This window comes from Andrographis paniculata, unplaced genomic scaffold (genome assembly GCF_009805555.1).
Source record: "Andrographis paniculata isolate CXL003 unplaced genomic scaffold, ASM980555v1 Contig37END, whole genome shotgun sequence".
NCBI classification, from domain to species: Eukaryota; Viridiplantae; Streptophyta; class Magnoliopsida; order Lamiales; family Acanthaceae; genus Andrographis; species Andrographis paniculata.
In genome coordinates, this window is record NW_026137570.1 from 1225794 (window position 1) to 1241878 (window position 16085).

Here is a 16085-nt window from a genome sequence, read left to right on the forward strand (position 1 = left end):
GAACAAATCTCCTAGTTTAAAATATTTTTTTTGAAAACATGTTGCTAATATAAAAAATAATATAGTGTATTGAATTGTTGGATATTTACGAGTGAATAAAGTATATACCCTATCCGTTCCATGCAACTTCTCACTATAATTAAAATATTACTATTATTTTCTAAATCCCGCATATAAAAACATATACTTTAACGTAGGAAAGATGGAGCATATATTATATATTATATAGTATGTGAATATATGTATATATTATACTACTCTCTCCGTCTCATAAGAAGAATACTATTTTTGTTCATTTCAAAAAAAAGATATTATTTTTTAATGTAGTAATTTACTGTCTATCTAATATAATTAATACTCTTACAACTTTTAGTATATTATATAAATGTCATTAATATTAATTGAAAATCGTGTTAACATAAATTTGTCGGGTGAACAGATATATCATATATTAGACGTTTAAAATTATTCATGCAATTTATATGCACGCGCGCATAAGATTACCCACGTGCCATTTCGCACGCACACCCAACGATATATATATATATATGCATGTGAGTGAATTTCGTTTCTACTCATTTCATACTTCAATTCCGATTCCCCGCCCGCGCTTTCTCTCTCTCTCTCTCTCTCTCTCTCTCTCTCTCTCTCTCTCTCTCTCTCTTTCTTGCTTGCTAGCTCTCTGGAAGATTCTCTCGCTTGCGTACTGTGGTTTCAGTAACGGTTCGGCGAAGGCGATAACTAGTCGATTTCATTTGCTATGGCGTCGGAGGATGGCAAGCCAACAACAATATCTACGATTATGAATATTGCGGAGAAGGCCAAGGATTTTCACGGTGTTAAGTACCTCGCCGCCGGTGGCATCGCTGGAGGAGTGTAAGCTCGCTGTTCCCCTCTCTTTTGTCGTCTTGTCTTCGATCTTTATGCGAATCGGTGAACATTTTTGAAATCCTTGTACGGATACGTATCGGAATACATGTATGCACAAATTTAAGGCTCGATCGAGAGCTGTGGACGAATTTGTAGACTGAGATTAAGTAATGCGTTTGGACGTGTAAACTGTGAATTCTTAGCCGTCTTTGAGTTAATTTGTATGCTTATGAAAATGCGGTTTCTGTTCCATTAGGTTAATCTACGAATTTAGACTATTTAGTTGAATTTTCGCGTTCTTTTTTATTCTGTTCGAGTTGTTGATTTTATTCGCTCTTGCGGTTTTGGCGGTTGTGAAACTTCCACTCATTCTTGGGTTAGTTACGAAGTAATGTTCATGAATTTGCAGTTCAAAATTGCAAAAATTTCCGTAGTGATGAGGAAATGATGTGTGTTCATGGACGCTGGTCATTTCAAATTGATAATTCATTTTACCTCTTTTTGATCTCCGAATTTTTAAGACTTTTAACCTGAAAAGAACTTGCAATCAAGTCTAATACTTATTGGTTTGAAATGTTCATTCAGATTGAAAATTTGTGATGTGTTTCCTAGTTGTCTCTGTTCTTTCGCTAGGTTTGTGATAGAGGAAATAACATTCATTCGATTTCCTTTCCCAGGTCACGTACTGCAGTTGCTCCTCTAGAGAGGTTGAAAATCTTAATTCAGGTGAATAAATTAGGACTTAGCCTCTGATATATTTCAGATTACTGGTTTTTTCTTTTTTTCTTTTTTTCTGAAATATTCCATGTGATAAATTGTTAAAATCTAAATTTCTTGTCCACATTCTTCTCTTTTCAAGAATTTCCAGATCTGGCGAGTAAGGTCCATGAAAGCCTACTAAACTAGATGCTTAAAGATTTTCTGATGAATGCATATATTTTGAATAATCTCTAACGAATTTGCAAATGGTTTGATCTATCAAATCTCATATTCTTCTTGATGATTATATATATCTTACATGGTCACTCCTAGGCATGTGTAGTGTCTAAAGTACTGCTCTAATTTTTCTGAATCTTGATTATAAAGGTCATACTACACATCCGGAGAGAATAACTATACATTATATATCTATATATATATATATATTTATTTCTGTTTACAGGGAATTGCCAAATCTGAAGTACTAAAACATTTTCTACTAAAAAGCTGTCTGATAGATGCTTTTGGTTGAAATTCATTTCATATTCTTGTCTAAAGTTGTTGTACTCTAGATGGACTGCACTGTTTACATGTTACATCTTAGTTTAGAGCCTTATCATATATCCATTTAATTGGTGTTGTCTGCAGGTTCAACCCCCTGAAAATGTTAATTACAATGGAACAATTCAGGGATTAAAATACATATGGAGAACAGAGGGTTTGCGGGGAATGTTCAAAGGAAATGGCAGTAACTGTGTTCGCATTGTTCCCAATTCAGCCGTCGGTTTCTACAGCTATGAGGAGGTAGCCAAGTAGGTTCCATGGCTTTTTTTAAGGCAGTAAAATCCTTTTCCACTAAGCTGTGTTTGTTTTTGGGTTTAGGTTTTTTAGTTTGAATTTTTTAACAGTAAAAAGTTTAATTTGAATAGTTGTTTAATGTGAGATAAATAGATAATTGATATAATATTTTAAATGTAAAATAAATTTGTAATATAACATTAAAAATATATAATTGTTTGATTTGATATTTTGAAAATAAAAAAAAATTGTATTAAAATCCACAAAAGTATTAAATCAGTAGACCATTTGTAAGTTCGAGCAAAAATTGGAAGAGTAGATTTGTTTAGTGTCTATAATTTTAAGTGTTATTAGTGATGTATTAAAGAATTGTATAGATATTATATAAAACAATAATATTTTATGTATATTATAATCCTTCCGTCTGCTTTGAAAGTATATTTACTTTTGATAACAATAGTTTAATTGTAGTTGATAGTTAAAAATAATACACAAATATTTTTGCCGATTTTTGTGTAAAAGTAAAAATATGACGGTAAAGTGAGGTATTTATAAAAAAATATATATTTTTTTGAAATGATTACTATAAAAAATAGAAATATATATATTTGTAAACAGACGATGGAGTATTTTTTTTTATACTCCCTCCGTCCCATTGAAATGTTGTCAATTTTTCATTTTCGTCCGTTACTATTTCCTAATTTAGTAATTGTACTATCTACCAAACATAATAAATACCCTTTCAACTTACACTATATTACATAAATGTCATTACTTTTATATTACACAATACTAATAGAGGTATTTTCGTCTTTTTCACTACAATTCATTATAATACTAATATTAAAAAATCTACGTGCAAAAAGTAAACGGCAACTTTGCACCGGGACGAAGGGAGTATTATTTCTTTACCATCATATATGTTATAACCCTTTTGCTAACTTTTGTGATTTTGAACATTGAGCAGGGGAGCGTTATGGCTATATCGTCAGGAAACTGGAAATGGTAAAATTACGTCTCCTTTTGCTTTCACAAAGAATATCGTTTGCACACTGTCCAGGTTGTAGTGTATTTTCTGTGCTCTTTGAATTTGAAAGTTTAATTTTTATTTTTTTATTAAAAAAAAAAACTTTATTTAATATTTTATGAAAAAAATTATAGTGTTGATTGAGGTTGACAGCGCATAAAAATAAAACACAATATATTGTATTTAGTGTTAGCATATGATATGATGTTATATTTTATATGTGTGATGTATTTAGGGTGTGTTTGTTTGGGGGTTTGGATTTTGAGTTGGGATTTGAATAGTAAAAATTTTGAATTTGAATAGTTGTATGATGTGATATAAATAGGGTTTGATGTGATGTTTTGAATGTAAAATTGATTTTTAGTATAATATAAAAAATGAAAAATAGGTGTTTGATTTGATATTTTTGGGGGAAAAAATTGGATGAATAGTGAAAATCTACCAAAATCCTTCAAACAAACACACCCTTAGTATACACTGTGTTTGATATCCATTGTAATATATACTATGTTGATTATTGTCATTTATTCATGTATTTTATTTGTATATTATAAAAAAGGTATTATGTGTGGTCCACTTATATATAATATGATGTTAAGGTTATTAATTTTAATCAATATAGTAACAACCATATAACAAAAATATATATTTACTTTATCAACCAAATTTATTTTTATTTTTTTTAAACTGTCATTTAAATTTATTTTCGTTTTATTTTTAGTAAAAAATACTATTTTTCTATTTTTTCTTTAGCCTAAAAAGGAAATTTTTTTTTTAAATTAATATTCGATCAAATTAGCATACAATTATATGAAAAAATAAAAAAAAAAAAATTTTTTGAAAATTTTAGATTTTTTTATTAATATAATATTTGATGTGATATTTTAAGAGATTTTTTTTTTTTTTTTTGAAATTTAAAATTAAAATAATAAAAAATTGGATAGAAAATTAAAAGGAACGAACCTTGATCATTGCCGATTATGATTCTCACCTCAATTCCTTTTACAGAGAATGCTCAAAGTAATTCCCTTGTACGGTTTGGAGCTGGATCGTGTGCTGGAGCCATCTCCTTGACGGCAACTTACCCATTGGACATGGTGCAAGGTCGACTTAGTGTCCAGGTACCCTCGGGAGATTTTTGTTTTTTTTTTTTTTGGGTAGGCTGGACAAAAATGTGCTCAAGCCTCCACAATATATAGTTGGAGTTGGGATTACTTCTAAGAAGCATACATATATATATATATATATATATTGACATGGGTTTTCTTCACAGACTGACAAATCTTCTAGACGATACAGGGGAATCTTCCATGCTCTTAGAACAGTTATGGTCGAAGAAGGTCCCCGTGCTTTGTACAAGGGATGGCTTCCTTCTGTCATAGGAGTTGTAAGTAGTTACAAATTTCCGCACAAGAATTTTCTTACTTTGATCCACTTTCCATGCGTGTGAAATTTTAACGGGACTATGTCCTGTAAGAGATGACGTGATGGTGCTGGATGAACTTGTGATCGTGAGGTCATGAGTTTATACCCCTGATGCCTCTATGTTCATCTGCCACACATGGTTCATTAGTGTGACTTGTCTTTTCGGACTTAGTTTGCAAGGTATTAGGTTTGATTGGAGGTTAATCCAAAATGCACTCGTTGAATAGCGACTGCGAATATTTACGTGGATTTTATTTTTATTTTTTCATTTTATTTTTATTTTTTTAAAATTTATTTTAAATTTATTTTAAATGTTATTTGCATTTTTTAATTTTTTTTATTTGGTTCAATTAAAAAAATTAAAGAAAAGTAAAAAAATAAAAAATAAAAAAAAAAAAATAAAATCCACGTGTCCGCCAGGTGTTGCTGATCTGGAGGACACGTGGCTTCCGGCGAGCCACGCGGAGGCATCTCCGGCGCCGGAGGACTAAAACAACAAATATTTTCCACTTATGAGACTAGTTTGCGACAGACTCCATTTACGAGATTAAAATGATACGAGGATCTAGTTACATACTAAAATAGTTTATTGTATAATATATAATGCACTATACTCTTTTTCCGTTCACTTTTCACTAGCAAAAGTAACATTTGTGTTATTTGTAATTTGTGAATTTGTATTATATTAATATAATTGTGTATTGTCCGTTTATATATTATATCTTGTTTGTATGTATTTGATATGTTGTCGATTGTAAGCTGAACTATTTCAAACTCTGTTGTATCTATGCAGATTCCTTATTTAGGATTCAATTTCTCAGTATACGAGTCTTCGAAGGAGTGGGTACTAGAAAGCAATCCACATATATTATTGTCGAAGAACACCGAATCGAATATGGCTATTATTAGCCTCGCCTGTGGAGCTGCCGCCGGAATCGTTAGCCAGACAGTCACTTATCCTCTTGACGTAATTCGGCGAAGAATGCAAATCGCCGGTTGGAAGGACGCCGCCTCCGTTATCACCGGAGATGGAAAGGGCAAAGCGCCACCTGAGTACAACGGCATGGTTGATGCTTTCTTGAAAACAATACGGTCCGAGGGATTCGGAGCTTTGTTCAAGGGATGGATGCCAAATGCAATCAAGGTTATATATATATATATATATATATTTCTTCTGTCATTTAAATTTATTTTTACTTTCGATTTTTTTAGTAAAATGATTATGAGCATTGATTGAATTTCTGTATACTAACGGCATTTATGTGTTGTCTCTATTTAGATGGTTCCTTGTACAGCAGTTTCATTTGTGACTTACGAATTGGTAAAGGACTATCTTGGAGCACCGCCGAAAAAATGAGGCTGAAAAAAAACCTGCTACTACTGAGGTAAGACTCTAATTTTTTCTGCATGCATACTCAGACACTTGCCATAGTTTTCGGATTAAAGTGGCAATGTCATTCAACCAATAATTTTCTTCGATCTCTTTTCTTTTGAGTTACAGGTTTGGGTAATATATATATATATATATATATATAGATAGATATCTATGTATGGGGAATAATATAGAAGAAATTAAAATCGAATAAGATTGGATTGGAGTTTACAAGACATGAAGTGAAGTGATTGTTTGATAATTGAGATATTAGAGAGGAAAGTAGGTAGGATACAGATATTATTAAAATTACGCAGGAATACGGCAAAAATTTGTTTTAAATTTGAAAGTGTGTTTGTCGGGTGTGGTTTTGGTTTTGAGTTTTTTCAATTTTAAATACTCCTTCTGTGCCGTAACTAAGTATTCATTTGCTTTTTGCACGTAGTTTTAAAAATATTAGTATTATATTGAGATATAGTAGGAATAAAGTAAAAATGACTAAAATAACCTTATTAGTACGTGTCATATAAAAGTAATGACATTTATGTAATATATTGTAAATTGTAAGAGTATTTTTAACGTTAGGGAGATAGTACAGTTACTAAAAAAAATGAAATTGATACTTTGTTATGGGACGGACTAAAATGAAAAAAATAAATATTTTGTCATGGGACGGAGGAAGTAACAAAATACTGAATAAAATGATTATGTAATGTGATATAATTATAATATAGACGTTATATTTTCAATATAATATTAAAAATAATTTTTATAAACAATACTCCCTCCATTTCTACAAGGATGAACCACTTTTATAAGCCACACAGTGTAAATTAGTAACTTATTAATAATAAATTAGAGTGTATTTTAAATATTTTATTATAATTTTATTACAATGTAATATGGATATATTTTGTACATAATAAAATTTTATATAATAGAAGTAAAATATTTATTTATTTATTATAATTAATTTAAAACTAATTTTTTTTAAAAAAATAAAAAATTTTAAATATAAATAAAAATAATAAAGTGAAATAAAAATAAAAGAATTTTGAGTGCTGTTGCATGTAAAAAATTTTTAAAGTTAATTAAATTGATTTATATTTATTAAATATATTTTTTAAAAAATAATCTTTTTAAAAAAAAATAATAGTCATTTTTATAATCGGACAAAAAAGGATAATTATTACTATTATGAAAATAAATTTGGAAACAAATTGGTCCATTTACAACCTTTACGCGTTTAGTACCGTTTATTTTTTAAAAATATGATATCAAATATTTTTTTTTAAAAATAAAATATTAATTTAATTTTTAAAAAATATTTTCAAACTTTAGTGTATTTCTTTGGAAGGGATTTGAGAAAATTTTACTTTAAGTTTAGTTTGAATTTAAATTTTTTTTTTTTAATTTTGAAAATATGTGTTTCTTTGAATTAATAGATTTAATTGAGGATTAGAAGGGTTTGATAAATAGTGATTTGATAGTAATAATTATATTAAAAAATTAAATAAATTATATTTTAATAATAATAAAAATATTTTTAATTTATATATTATTAAAAAGAAAAAACCTAATTTCAATCCACCAGCCGCCGCCGTCCCTCATCCTTTCTTCTCCTTCGTCCCGACGGATTTCATCTCCTTTCTCTTCCTTCCCCTTTCTTCTTCTTTCTTTATTCCCTTCCACCATTTCTTCATCATCTTCCCTCTCCTTTCTTGTTCTTCCTCCCTAATTTTAGCCGCCTGCGCCGTCGTCTCTCGCCACTATTCTGTATAGTCTCTGAAACTAATCCTCATCACCGATCCGTTCTGAGGTTCAGTGAAACTCACCTCCATGGCGAACGCGCGAGATTCCGACCCGAATCTAGGTTACCTGACTCGGAAAGAGACGGAGGTGAAGCTCCCCCGGCCGACTCGCGTCAAGAACAAAACTCCTGCGCCAATCCAGATCACCGCCGAGCAAATCCTCCGCGAAGCTCGCGAGCGTCAGGAGGCAGAAATCCGACCGCCGAAGCAGAAAATAACCGACGCCACCGAGCTCGGCGACTACCGCCTCCGCAAGCGGAAAGAGTTCGAAGATCTGATCCGTCGCGTCCGCTGGAACAAAAGCGTGTGGGTAAAATACGCCAAATGGGAAGAATCTCAGAAGGATTACGCCCGTGCCAGGTCCGTCTGGGAGCGCTCACTCGAGGTCGATTACAGAGACCATACCCTGTGGTTGAAGTACGCCGATTTCGAGATGAAGAACAAGTTCATCAACCATGCCAGGAACGTCTGGGATCGAGCCACACAGTTGCTGCCTAGAGTGGACCAGTTGTGGTACAAGTACATTCACATGGAGGAGATGCTGGGGAATGTGGCTGCTGCTCGTCAGATTTTCGAGCGATGGATGAACTGGATGCCTGATCAGCAAGGCTGGCTTTCCTACATCAAATTCGAGCTGAGGTACAATGAAATCGAGAGGGCTCGAGCAATTTTCGAGCGGTTTGTGAGTTGCCATCCGAAAGTCAGCGCTTGGATTAGGTTTGCTAAGTTCGAAATGAAGAACGGCGAGATAGCTCGAGCTAGGAATTGCTATGAAAGAGCTGTCGAAAAGTTAGGGGACGACGAGGAGGCAGAGGAGTTGTTTGTTGCCTTTTCGGAATTCGAGGAGAAGTGCAAGGAGACTGAGAGGGCTAGATGCATATATAAGTATGCATTGGATCATATTCCGAAAGGGAGGGCCGAGGAGCTTTACAAGAAGTTTGTTGCATTCGAGAAGCAGTATGGTGATCGAGAAGGGATTGAGGATGCCATTGTTGGAAAGAGGAGGTTTCAGTATGAGGATGAAGTTAGGAAGAATCCACTTAATTACGACGCCTGGTTTGATTACATTAGGTTGGAAGAGAGCTGCGGGGATAAGCGAAGGATTGAGGAAGTTTATGAGAGGGCTATTGCTAATATCCCGCCTGCTCAGGAGAAACGGTATTGGCAGCGGTACATCTACTTGTGGTAAGCTCGATATTCGAATTGTTGTGCTTATTTGTAATTTGTTTCATGTGTTGCTCACTGCTTGAATTTTATCAGGATTAATTATGTTTTGTACGAGGAGCTTGATTCCGAGGATGTGGACCGGACGAGAGATATATACAGGTAAAATGAATTGGTGCTAGTTTTCGCCGGTTTCTGATTATACTTATATGAACTAGTTTTAACAATGTTATTACTTATAGATTAACTTTGCCTTAAAATACTAAGGGTGTGTTTATTTGTGGGTTTGGATTTTTGAATAGTAAAAAGTTGAATTTGAACAGTTGTTTGATCTGATATAAATAGAGGTTGATGTGATGTATTAAATGTAAAATAGATTTGTAGTACAATATAAAGAAAAGAAAAGTAATTATTTGATTTAATATTTTTGGAGGAAAAAAAGTATCATAATACTAAAAACTTGTCGTAAGACGTCTCCACAAAAGAACACAACCTAAGATTAAAAGATTAAAACTCACACATTAAATTGTGACTAATTTGTTGCTCTATTAGTATGACTCTCCTTGTTGCATCTCCTTGATATATATATATATATATATTTGTCATTCACTGGTGTTATTATATTGAGTGATTCTTGAATTGGTCTAATTCAATATGTCAATGTTTGGACCTTGGGTCTGTTTTCATTGAGATGATATGAAAGGTGCATTCATGTGAGATATATATTATATTGGTCTGCTCTCTCTAGAATGTATGTTGTTATTGTTTTTTCAGATATATATACACACACATACACATGTACTACCATCTCGGTTTTGCTCCAAATATTCTCCACGGTTCATTAAATTTTCTGAATGCTTGTAGTTGAAAAATCGTCCCTATTTTGTGACCCATTAACACTTAAATTAAATCCCACTTATCAAATTCTGTTGTAGAAGATATCGTTGTTTCTAGAAAGTTTTCCATGTGTTACTTTTGTCAAGCTTCATCAGCAGTCTTTAAACCCCTCTTTAGGTCATGATCATTGCACAAGCTTAGTCCTTTAAGAAAGAATAATTTGTCTATAGCTAGACTGGTCAAGGTAAAGCTTCCATTAGAGCAGCCCTAATATATATATAACCCTTAGTGAATGCTGGTGTTGCTCTCTTTTGATTATCATCGCCTTTAACCTTGTTTCAGAATGTCATTTGTATTATTATTACAAATTATGCGGAGTATTGAATTAGTTGCTACTAATGTCAAAGCTATTGGACATTTGATAAATCTTTTGTACCGGCTATTTGGTCAAATATGCATTATTTATTAGTTGTTCATGTCTAGTGGTCAACTTTCCTTCTTGTGGCATTTTGAGTTTCTCCATGCTGAATCCGAAGTTTAAAAGGCCATGTTTACTTTGTTAGAAGGATTACATCATTTTATACGATAATAAAGGGTTTACTAAAAGGTTTATTTAATTTTATGTATTCATGTTTTATGTTTAGATGGTGTTTTGTTATTGTTTTAGTGTATTTGCTTTTAATTTTTTTAAGGTGAAATGGTTGTTTGATGTCATATTTATGAACGGAATATGGTTGTTGGATGTAATTTTTTTGGAGGAAAAACGAAAACTAACCGTTAGAGATATCCTGGGTGATATAATCCTTTTTTATAAATAATCCTCCATAGTAAACACACTCTACGATAATGAGTTATCAATGGATAATTGATATAATGTTTATCTTGATCAAAATATAGTAATTTATTCTTGTATTAGTTCTTTGGTTATAAACTTATATATTATCATTATTATTGATGATAGTTATAAACCCATCACTCATTTATATGTAATTTAAGCAGTTGGATTTTTTATCCCAATTTGATCAGCTGAAATATATAAAAGGTTTTTGATCCACGTAGTTAGCAGCATGCTCTAAGGATACTTTTGTGGTAGTCGTGAACTCATCAATTTTCGTATTGCATTTCTGTTCCCCCTTGTGCTTTCACTTCATCAGTTGTAACTTGTAAAACTCGTTTCATTTCCGATTCTGACTTTCTTTCACTTGCATTGAACTATTGATCTAAGTTTTCACGATCTACTTTGTAATATGAACAGCTTGTGTCTAAAGACAATCCCTCATAGCAAATTTTCATTTGCAAAGATTTGGCTAATGGCTGCGCAATTCGAAATCCGTCAATTGAACATCGACAAAGCACGGCGAATTTTGGGGTCCGCAATTGGCTTGGCTCCCAAAGATAAGGTATGGCAGAAGTTCATCAATAAATAACATTTCATTAGATTGTCTGTTTTATTCTGGATTTCTGGTCTTCTATTTCTCGTCACAATAATTACATATTATCAACAGATATTTAAGAAGTACATCGAGATAGAGCTGCAACTCGGCAACATCGAACGATGCAGGAAACTATACGAAAAATACTTGGAGTGGTCTCCAGAGAACTGTTATGCTTGGACCAAATACGCCGAGCTGGAGAGGTCCTTGGCAGAAACCGAACGAGCAAGAGCACTTTTTGAGCTTGCAATCGACCAACCTGCGCTAGACATGCCAGAACTTCTATGGAAGGTATTCAGCTCACGTTTAAAGCACTTTCTGTATAGAGCTTTTCCGTATATCGTATAATTAAATTTATAATTGCCAGTATTTACTTGAAAGTGATCCTTCCGACATCAAGAATTTCGATTTGGTTTTCTTCATGGTCTGTTTCGATCTCAATAGCTATATCATTCCTGATCTAATTGTTTCACGACAGGCGTACATAGATTTCGAAATATCGGAATTGGAGTTTGGTAGAACCAGAGCACTCTACGAGAGGCTTTTAGATCGCACGAAACATTTGAAGGTGTGGATTAGTTACGCCAAGTTTGAGGCCTCTGCTTCCGACGAGGGCTTTCAAGATTCAGAGATACCGGAAATCGAGCAGAAAAGAAACTGTATTCAACGTGCTCGAGGCAAGAATAAAAACGCACACGCACACACACACATATATATATAAGTGAAAAAAAAAATCTTACAACTTTTTCATCCCTCGACCAGCCGTGTTCGAAAGATCCCTAAGCTATTTCAGAAACTCCGCCCCCGAATTGAAAGAAGAAAGAGCAATGCTTTTGGAAGAGTGGCTGAACTTGGAAGCCAGCTTCGGTGAGCTCGGCGATCTCGATGTGGTGCGTTCAAAGCTGCCAAAGAAACTCAAAAAAAGAAGGCAAATAGAAACCGAAGATGGCCCATCCGGGTAATAATCCAATACATTCAAAACTATCGATTGACTTTAAGCCCCGTTCCTTGGCTTTGCAGAAAATTAACACGTTATGTGTATAATTCGCAGATTCGAGGAATACATCGACTACATATTCCCGGAAGAAATGCAGACGACGAACCTCAAGATCTTGGAAGCTGCGTACAAGTGGAAGAAGCAAAAGATTGCTTCGGACGACGATTAGATCATCATGTTTGTTTGGCTATGTTGATTGATATTAATATTACTTGGTGTTTCGACTTATTAATCCTTATGTATGTATGTTTTAGCTAACAACTATAGTTTCTTCCGTAACCCCAACTTACGATGTGCAGGCTCAGGCTCAGGCTCAGGCTCGACTAGGTGTTGTATAATCATTTCTTACTGCCGGAGAAGATGATCGAGATTTATACTTGTCAAATCGAGCATAGGTTAGGTAAGGTTGTATTTTTTTTGCCAGTTTAGTTCCAATGTGGGCATAACATTTTAACGTAGTAGGTTTTTGGGAATGAATATATTTCAAGAATTTGGTAAGTTTTCTGTTGTGACGTCAAAATTTTGTTTTGTACTTCGGTGGGATATATCGTATATTATGTACTGTATCAAAAATTTTTGTATGCTATTTTATCATCCTCAGGGATATATTATTTTTATTTTTTTTTTAACGAGAATTTAAGAAATAATAATATTTTATTAAAATGAGTAGTTAAATAAGTATATAGACAAATTTGTCCATATTTTTTTAATAAAAAAAATAATAATGTGATGGTAAAGTAAGAATATTTATATAAAATAGTGGTGTAATAATTACTAAAAAGTGAAAAATATATACATTAAAACGGAATGAAAAAAGTATTATTTTTATATTTTCATTACAATTTTCGGAGCTAATATAAAAAATATATTCATGCAAAAATAATATATCTAACAATGATTTTGGCCTAACTGATGAAAAAAACAAACACAGATCATTAATATTTCGACATTATTATTATTATTATTACTTACTTCCGTCTCACTCATTTTGTCATTTTTTAAAAGAATTATAAATTTTAATTTTATTTTAAATTATAATTAAATTAATTAGTTATTTTATCTTAATTTATAATTATTTTAATTATACGATAATTATTTTTTTAATTATTATTTTTACTATACGATAAGATTAAAATTTATAATTCCTTTGTAAAAAAAATGACAAAATAAGTAGATAATATATATATATACACAATATAACATATGTATATAATATCTCCTTTGTCAAATCAATCTATTTGGTGAGATTGAAAAAAATATATATATATTTTATTAAGAATGTGATAAAATTAAAAAGATATTGAGCGGTAATTTTGAAAATTTAATTACAAAATTAAATGGAAAAAGAATGTAATAATATTGATTGTCTATCCATATATACTTGGGTTGACAACCATTTTGAACTAGGCAAGTTTATGTATATGCCCTTGTCCATGGTGTATCCCTTTCTATCGGCTTGTTAACAAGACTTGTCCGACCGTACTAAGTGGATACTTGATCAGTAAAAAAGTTAATTTTTGAAATGTTGTATAACCCAACGTTTCTTGTTTCTCTTTAAAAAAGACTTTATCTACCCTTAAATATAAGTCACTGGTTCGTATTTTGAATCAGATGACGAAGACGAAGACAAATTACGGGATGACCTAGCACGGCGAGTAGATCACGCCCGTGTTTCTACTTATCTACTCAGACTACTCGGCTGGCATATAGTCATGTTGCGGATATATGTTTTGATCCTAATTCGAACTAGGCAAGTTATGTATAGGTACACCGTTGTCCTATGGTGTATCCCTTTTTCCCGCAATCGTCTTGTTAGGACCTATTATATTAAAGACTTGTCTATGGTACTACGTAGAATTGTAACGTAAATTATTTGTACTAAGGAATGGGCGCCAATGTTTTCCCGGCGTCTCACCCTATTTGAAACTTTTCTTACACATAGGAAAATACTAAGAACTTTTGTCTAAATAGAACTATAGTTTCTTGGGCATTGTAATGTAATGCCTAGTCCGATATTGGTCGCAAATGACCAGACGGCAGCATATGTATATTAAAATGACGTAAATTTGGGTTGGATATAACACATGACGTCTTATATCATATAATTATACTGTCATAAAAATATATATCGAAAGGTTTAAGCTTCACATGTCCCAAAACATAAGCTTGGCTCCATTTACACATTTTTTTGGTTACAGACCTTTTAAAAATATCACATCGGATACTAATTTATTACTATCTCTAAATTTTTTCAAAATTCAAAACTGTCTATCTAAACGGATTCGAACACATAGATTCCATCAAAAACAAGAAAGTGAAACAACAATAACCATGGCTCATTGAAGCGATAAATCTTTTGCTCTATGTGGGAGTCTTGAACTGGCATAGTTATACCAATTCCTCATCTAATCACGTGTTCTAACTATCGTTTCATCAGATCGAATAAAATTAATTATCCATCATAACCCTCCTTACTAAACTTGTCTTGATCATAGAATAGGATCCCAAATTCTGTAAAACTCGTTTATATCGACAAAACAAAAGTAGCCTCTATTTTAATTATCGTAATAATGTATCCTCAGAATGATCATATGCAAAAAAAACTGGCATGATTCATCAAGAAGAATGCTCAATTTCATAATAAAAAAGCTTACAGCTGATGAAACTTATGTTTGCTTCTTCCCACTTGCATCAGGTTGTTCTCTGCTCGGTTCTGCCAGCGAGAACTTCTTCACTTTCTGAGAAAACGCAAAGAAATACTATGTAGCTTTATAGCGTAAAACTAAATGTTCTTAAAGACAATATAAGAATATAACATAGAAGTAAACCAAACAAGGACCAAAACTAAATCCCTCGATTATTAGCACAAGCACCATTGTAATATCCTTCATGATTTGGAAGTAGTAAACAATACAGCACCATTGCAGAGACCGATCCAATGTTAAAATTCCCAGAAATGTACGTTTGTAAAAATAAGGTTTTACGCGCAGAGTTTTGTGAATAACATTGTTTTCTACATTAATATAAAGCAAGCCAACACCAATAGTAATGGTGGTTGAAAGCTACCTTTCGATAAACCAATTCAAAATTCAATTTTTTCCTCCTCCTTACTCAGCTGAGCTTCACCAAAATATTCTCTATGAATTTAACATCCAACAGCCTTAACATTTATGCAGTGGCAAACCAGAAATTCTCATGACCAAAAGGATTGAATTTGATGTAATGTAGTGAAATCTGGAAAGCTTTCGGCAATAATGTTGCTCGATTGGAAACACCAAACTGCACTCTAAAGGTGAGAATTCACCATATCAGAACAAAATTCTGTAAGGGATCAGAAACATAGTATGTTTTCTCAGTTTTCTTCCACATAAAACAACATAATATGGAAGAGAAATTGAGGCAGTTATATTATGTTTCATACGAATTTTGGTTAATATCTCTATCCATACATAATCTTCACTTCGATTTCGATCTTCTCCTTTTTTTCGTTCACATTTTTCAATTCCGACCAGTAGCGAACAGAATTTTTTTAAAAAAAAAAAAAAAAAAAAAAAAAACTAAAGAAATATCATCCTCAGCGATGCGAATCAATCGAAGCAAAAAAAAAAACAAATAAAAGTAAAATTCCGTAGAGATCGTAGCTCAAAACGAG

The 16085-nt window shown here is 32.4% G+C and overlaps 2 protein-coding genes and 1 long non-coding RNA gene across 4 annotated transcripts; 2 read left to right on the top strand and 1 right to left on the bottom strand.

The window, feature by feature from the left end:
• The first annotated feature begins 760 nt into the window (after nt 1–760).
• On the top strand, nt 761–6176 carry LOC127250432 (mitochondrial adenine nucleotide transporter ADNT1-like). The gene is made up of 8 exons (XM_051273714.1): nt 761–876; nt 1548–1596; nt 2218–2381; nt 3335–3372; nt 4403–4515; nt 4668–4781; nt 5613–5963; nt 6099–6176. The coding sequence occupies exons 1-8, from the start codon at nt 761–763 to the stop codon at nt 6174–6176; spliced, it is 1023 nt and encodes a 340-aa protein (XP_051129671.1).
• Nucleotides 6177–7773: 1597 nt separating this feature from the next.
• On the top strand, nt 7774–13027 carry LOC127250072 (uncharacterized). 2 transcript variants are annotated; one of them, XM_051273227.1, is made up of 8 exons: nt 7774–9187; nt 9263–9328; nt 11259–11403; nt 11509–11727; nt 11915–12113; nt 12199–12394; nt 12488–12610; nt 12733–13027. In XM_051273227.1, exons 1-7 carry the CDS (start codon nt 8031–8033, stop codon nt 12600–12602), a joined length of 2097 nt encoding a protein of 698 aa, XP_051129184.1. In that variant the 5' UTR covers nt 7774–8030; the 3' UTR covers nt 12603–12610; nt 12733–13027. The 2 variants fall into 2 exon arrangements, with proteins under 2 accessions (XP_051129184.1, XP_051129183.1); XM_051273226.1 differs by having other exon boundaries at nt 12488–13027.
• Nucleotides 11420–12321, bottom strand: LOC127250074 (uncharacterized). Its single transcript, XR_007838529.1, has 2 exons — nt 12177–12321; nt 11420–12051 (listed from the first exon to the last, which is right to left on the bottom strand). It is a non-coding gene; the product is annotated as an uncharacterized LOC127250074 (long non-coding RNA).
• Nucleotides 13028–16085: the final 3058 nt, after the last annotated feature.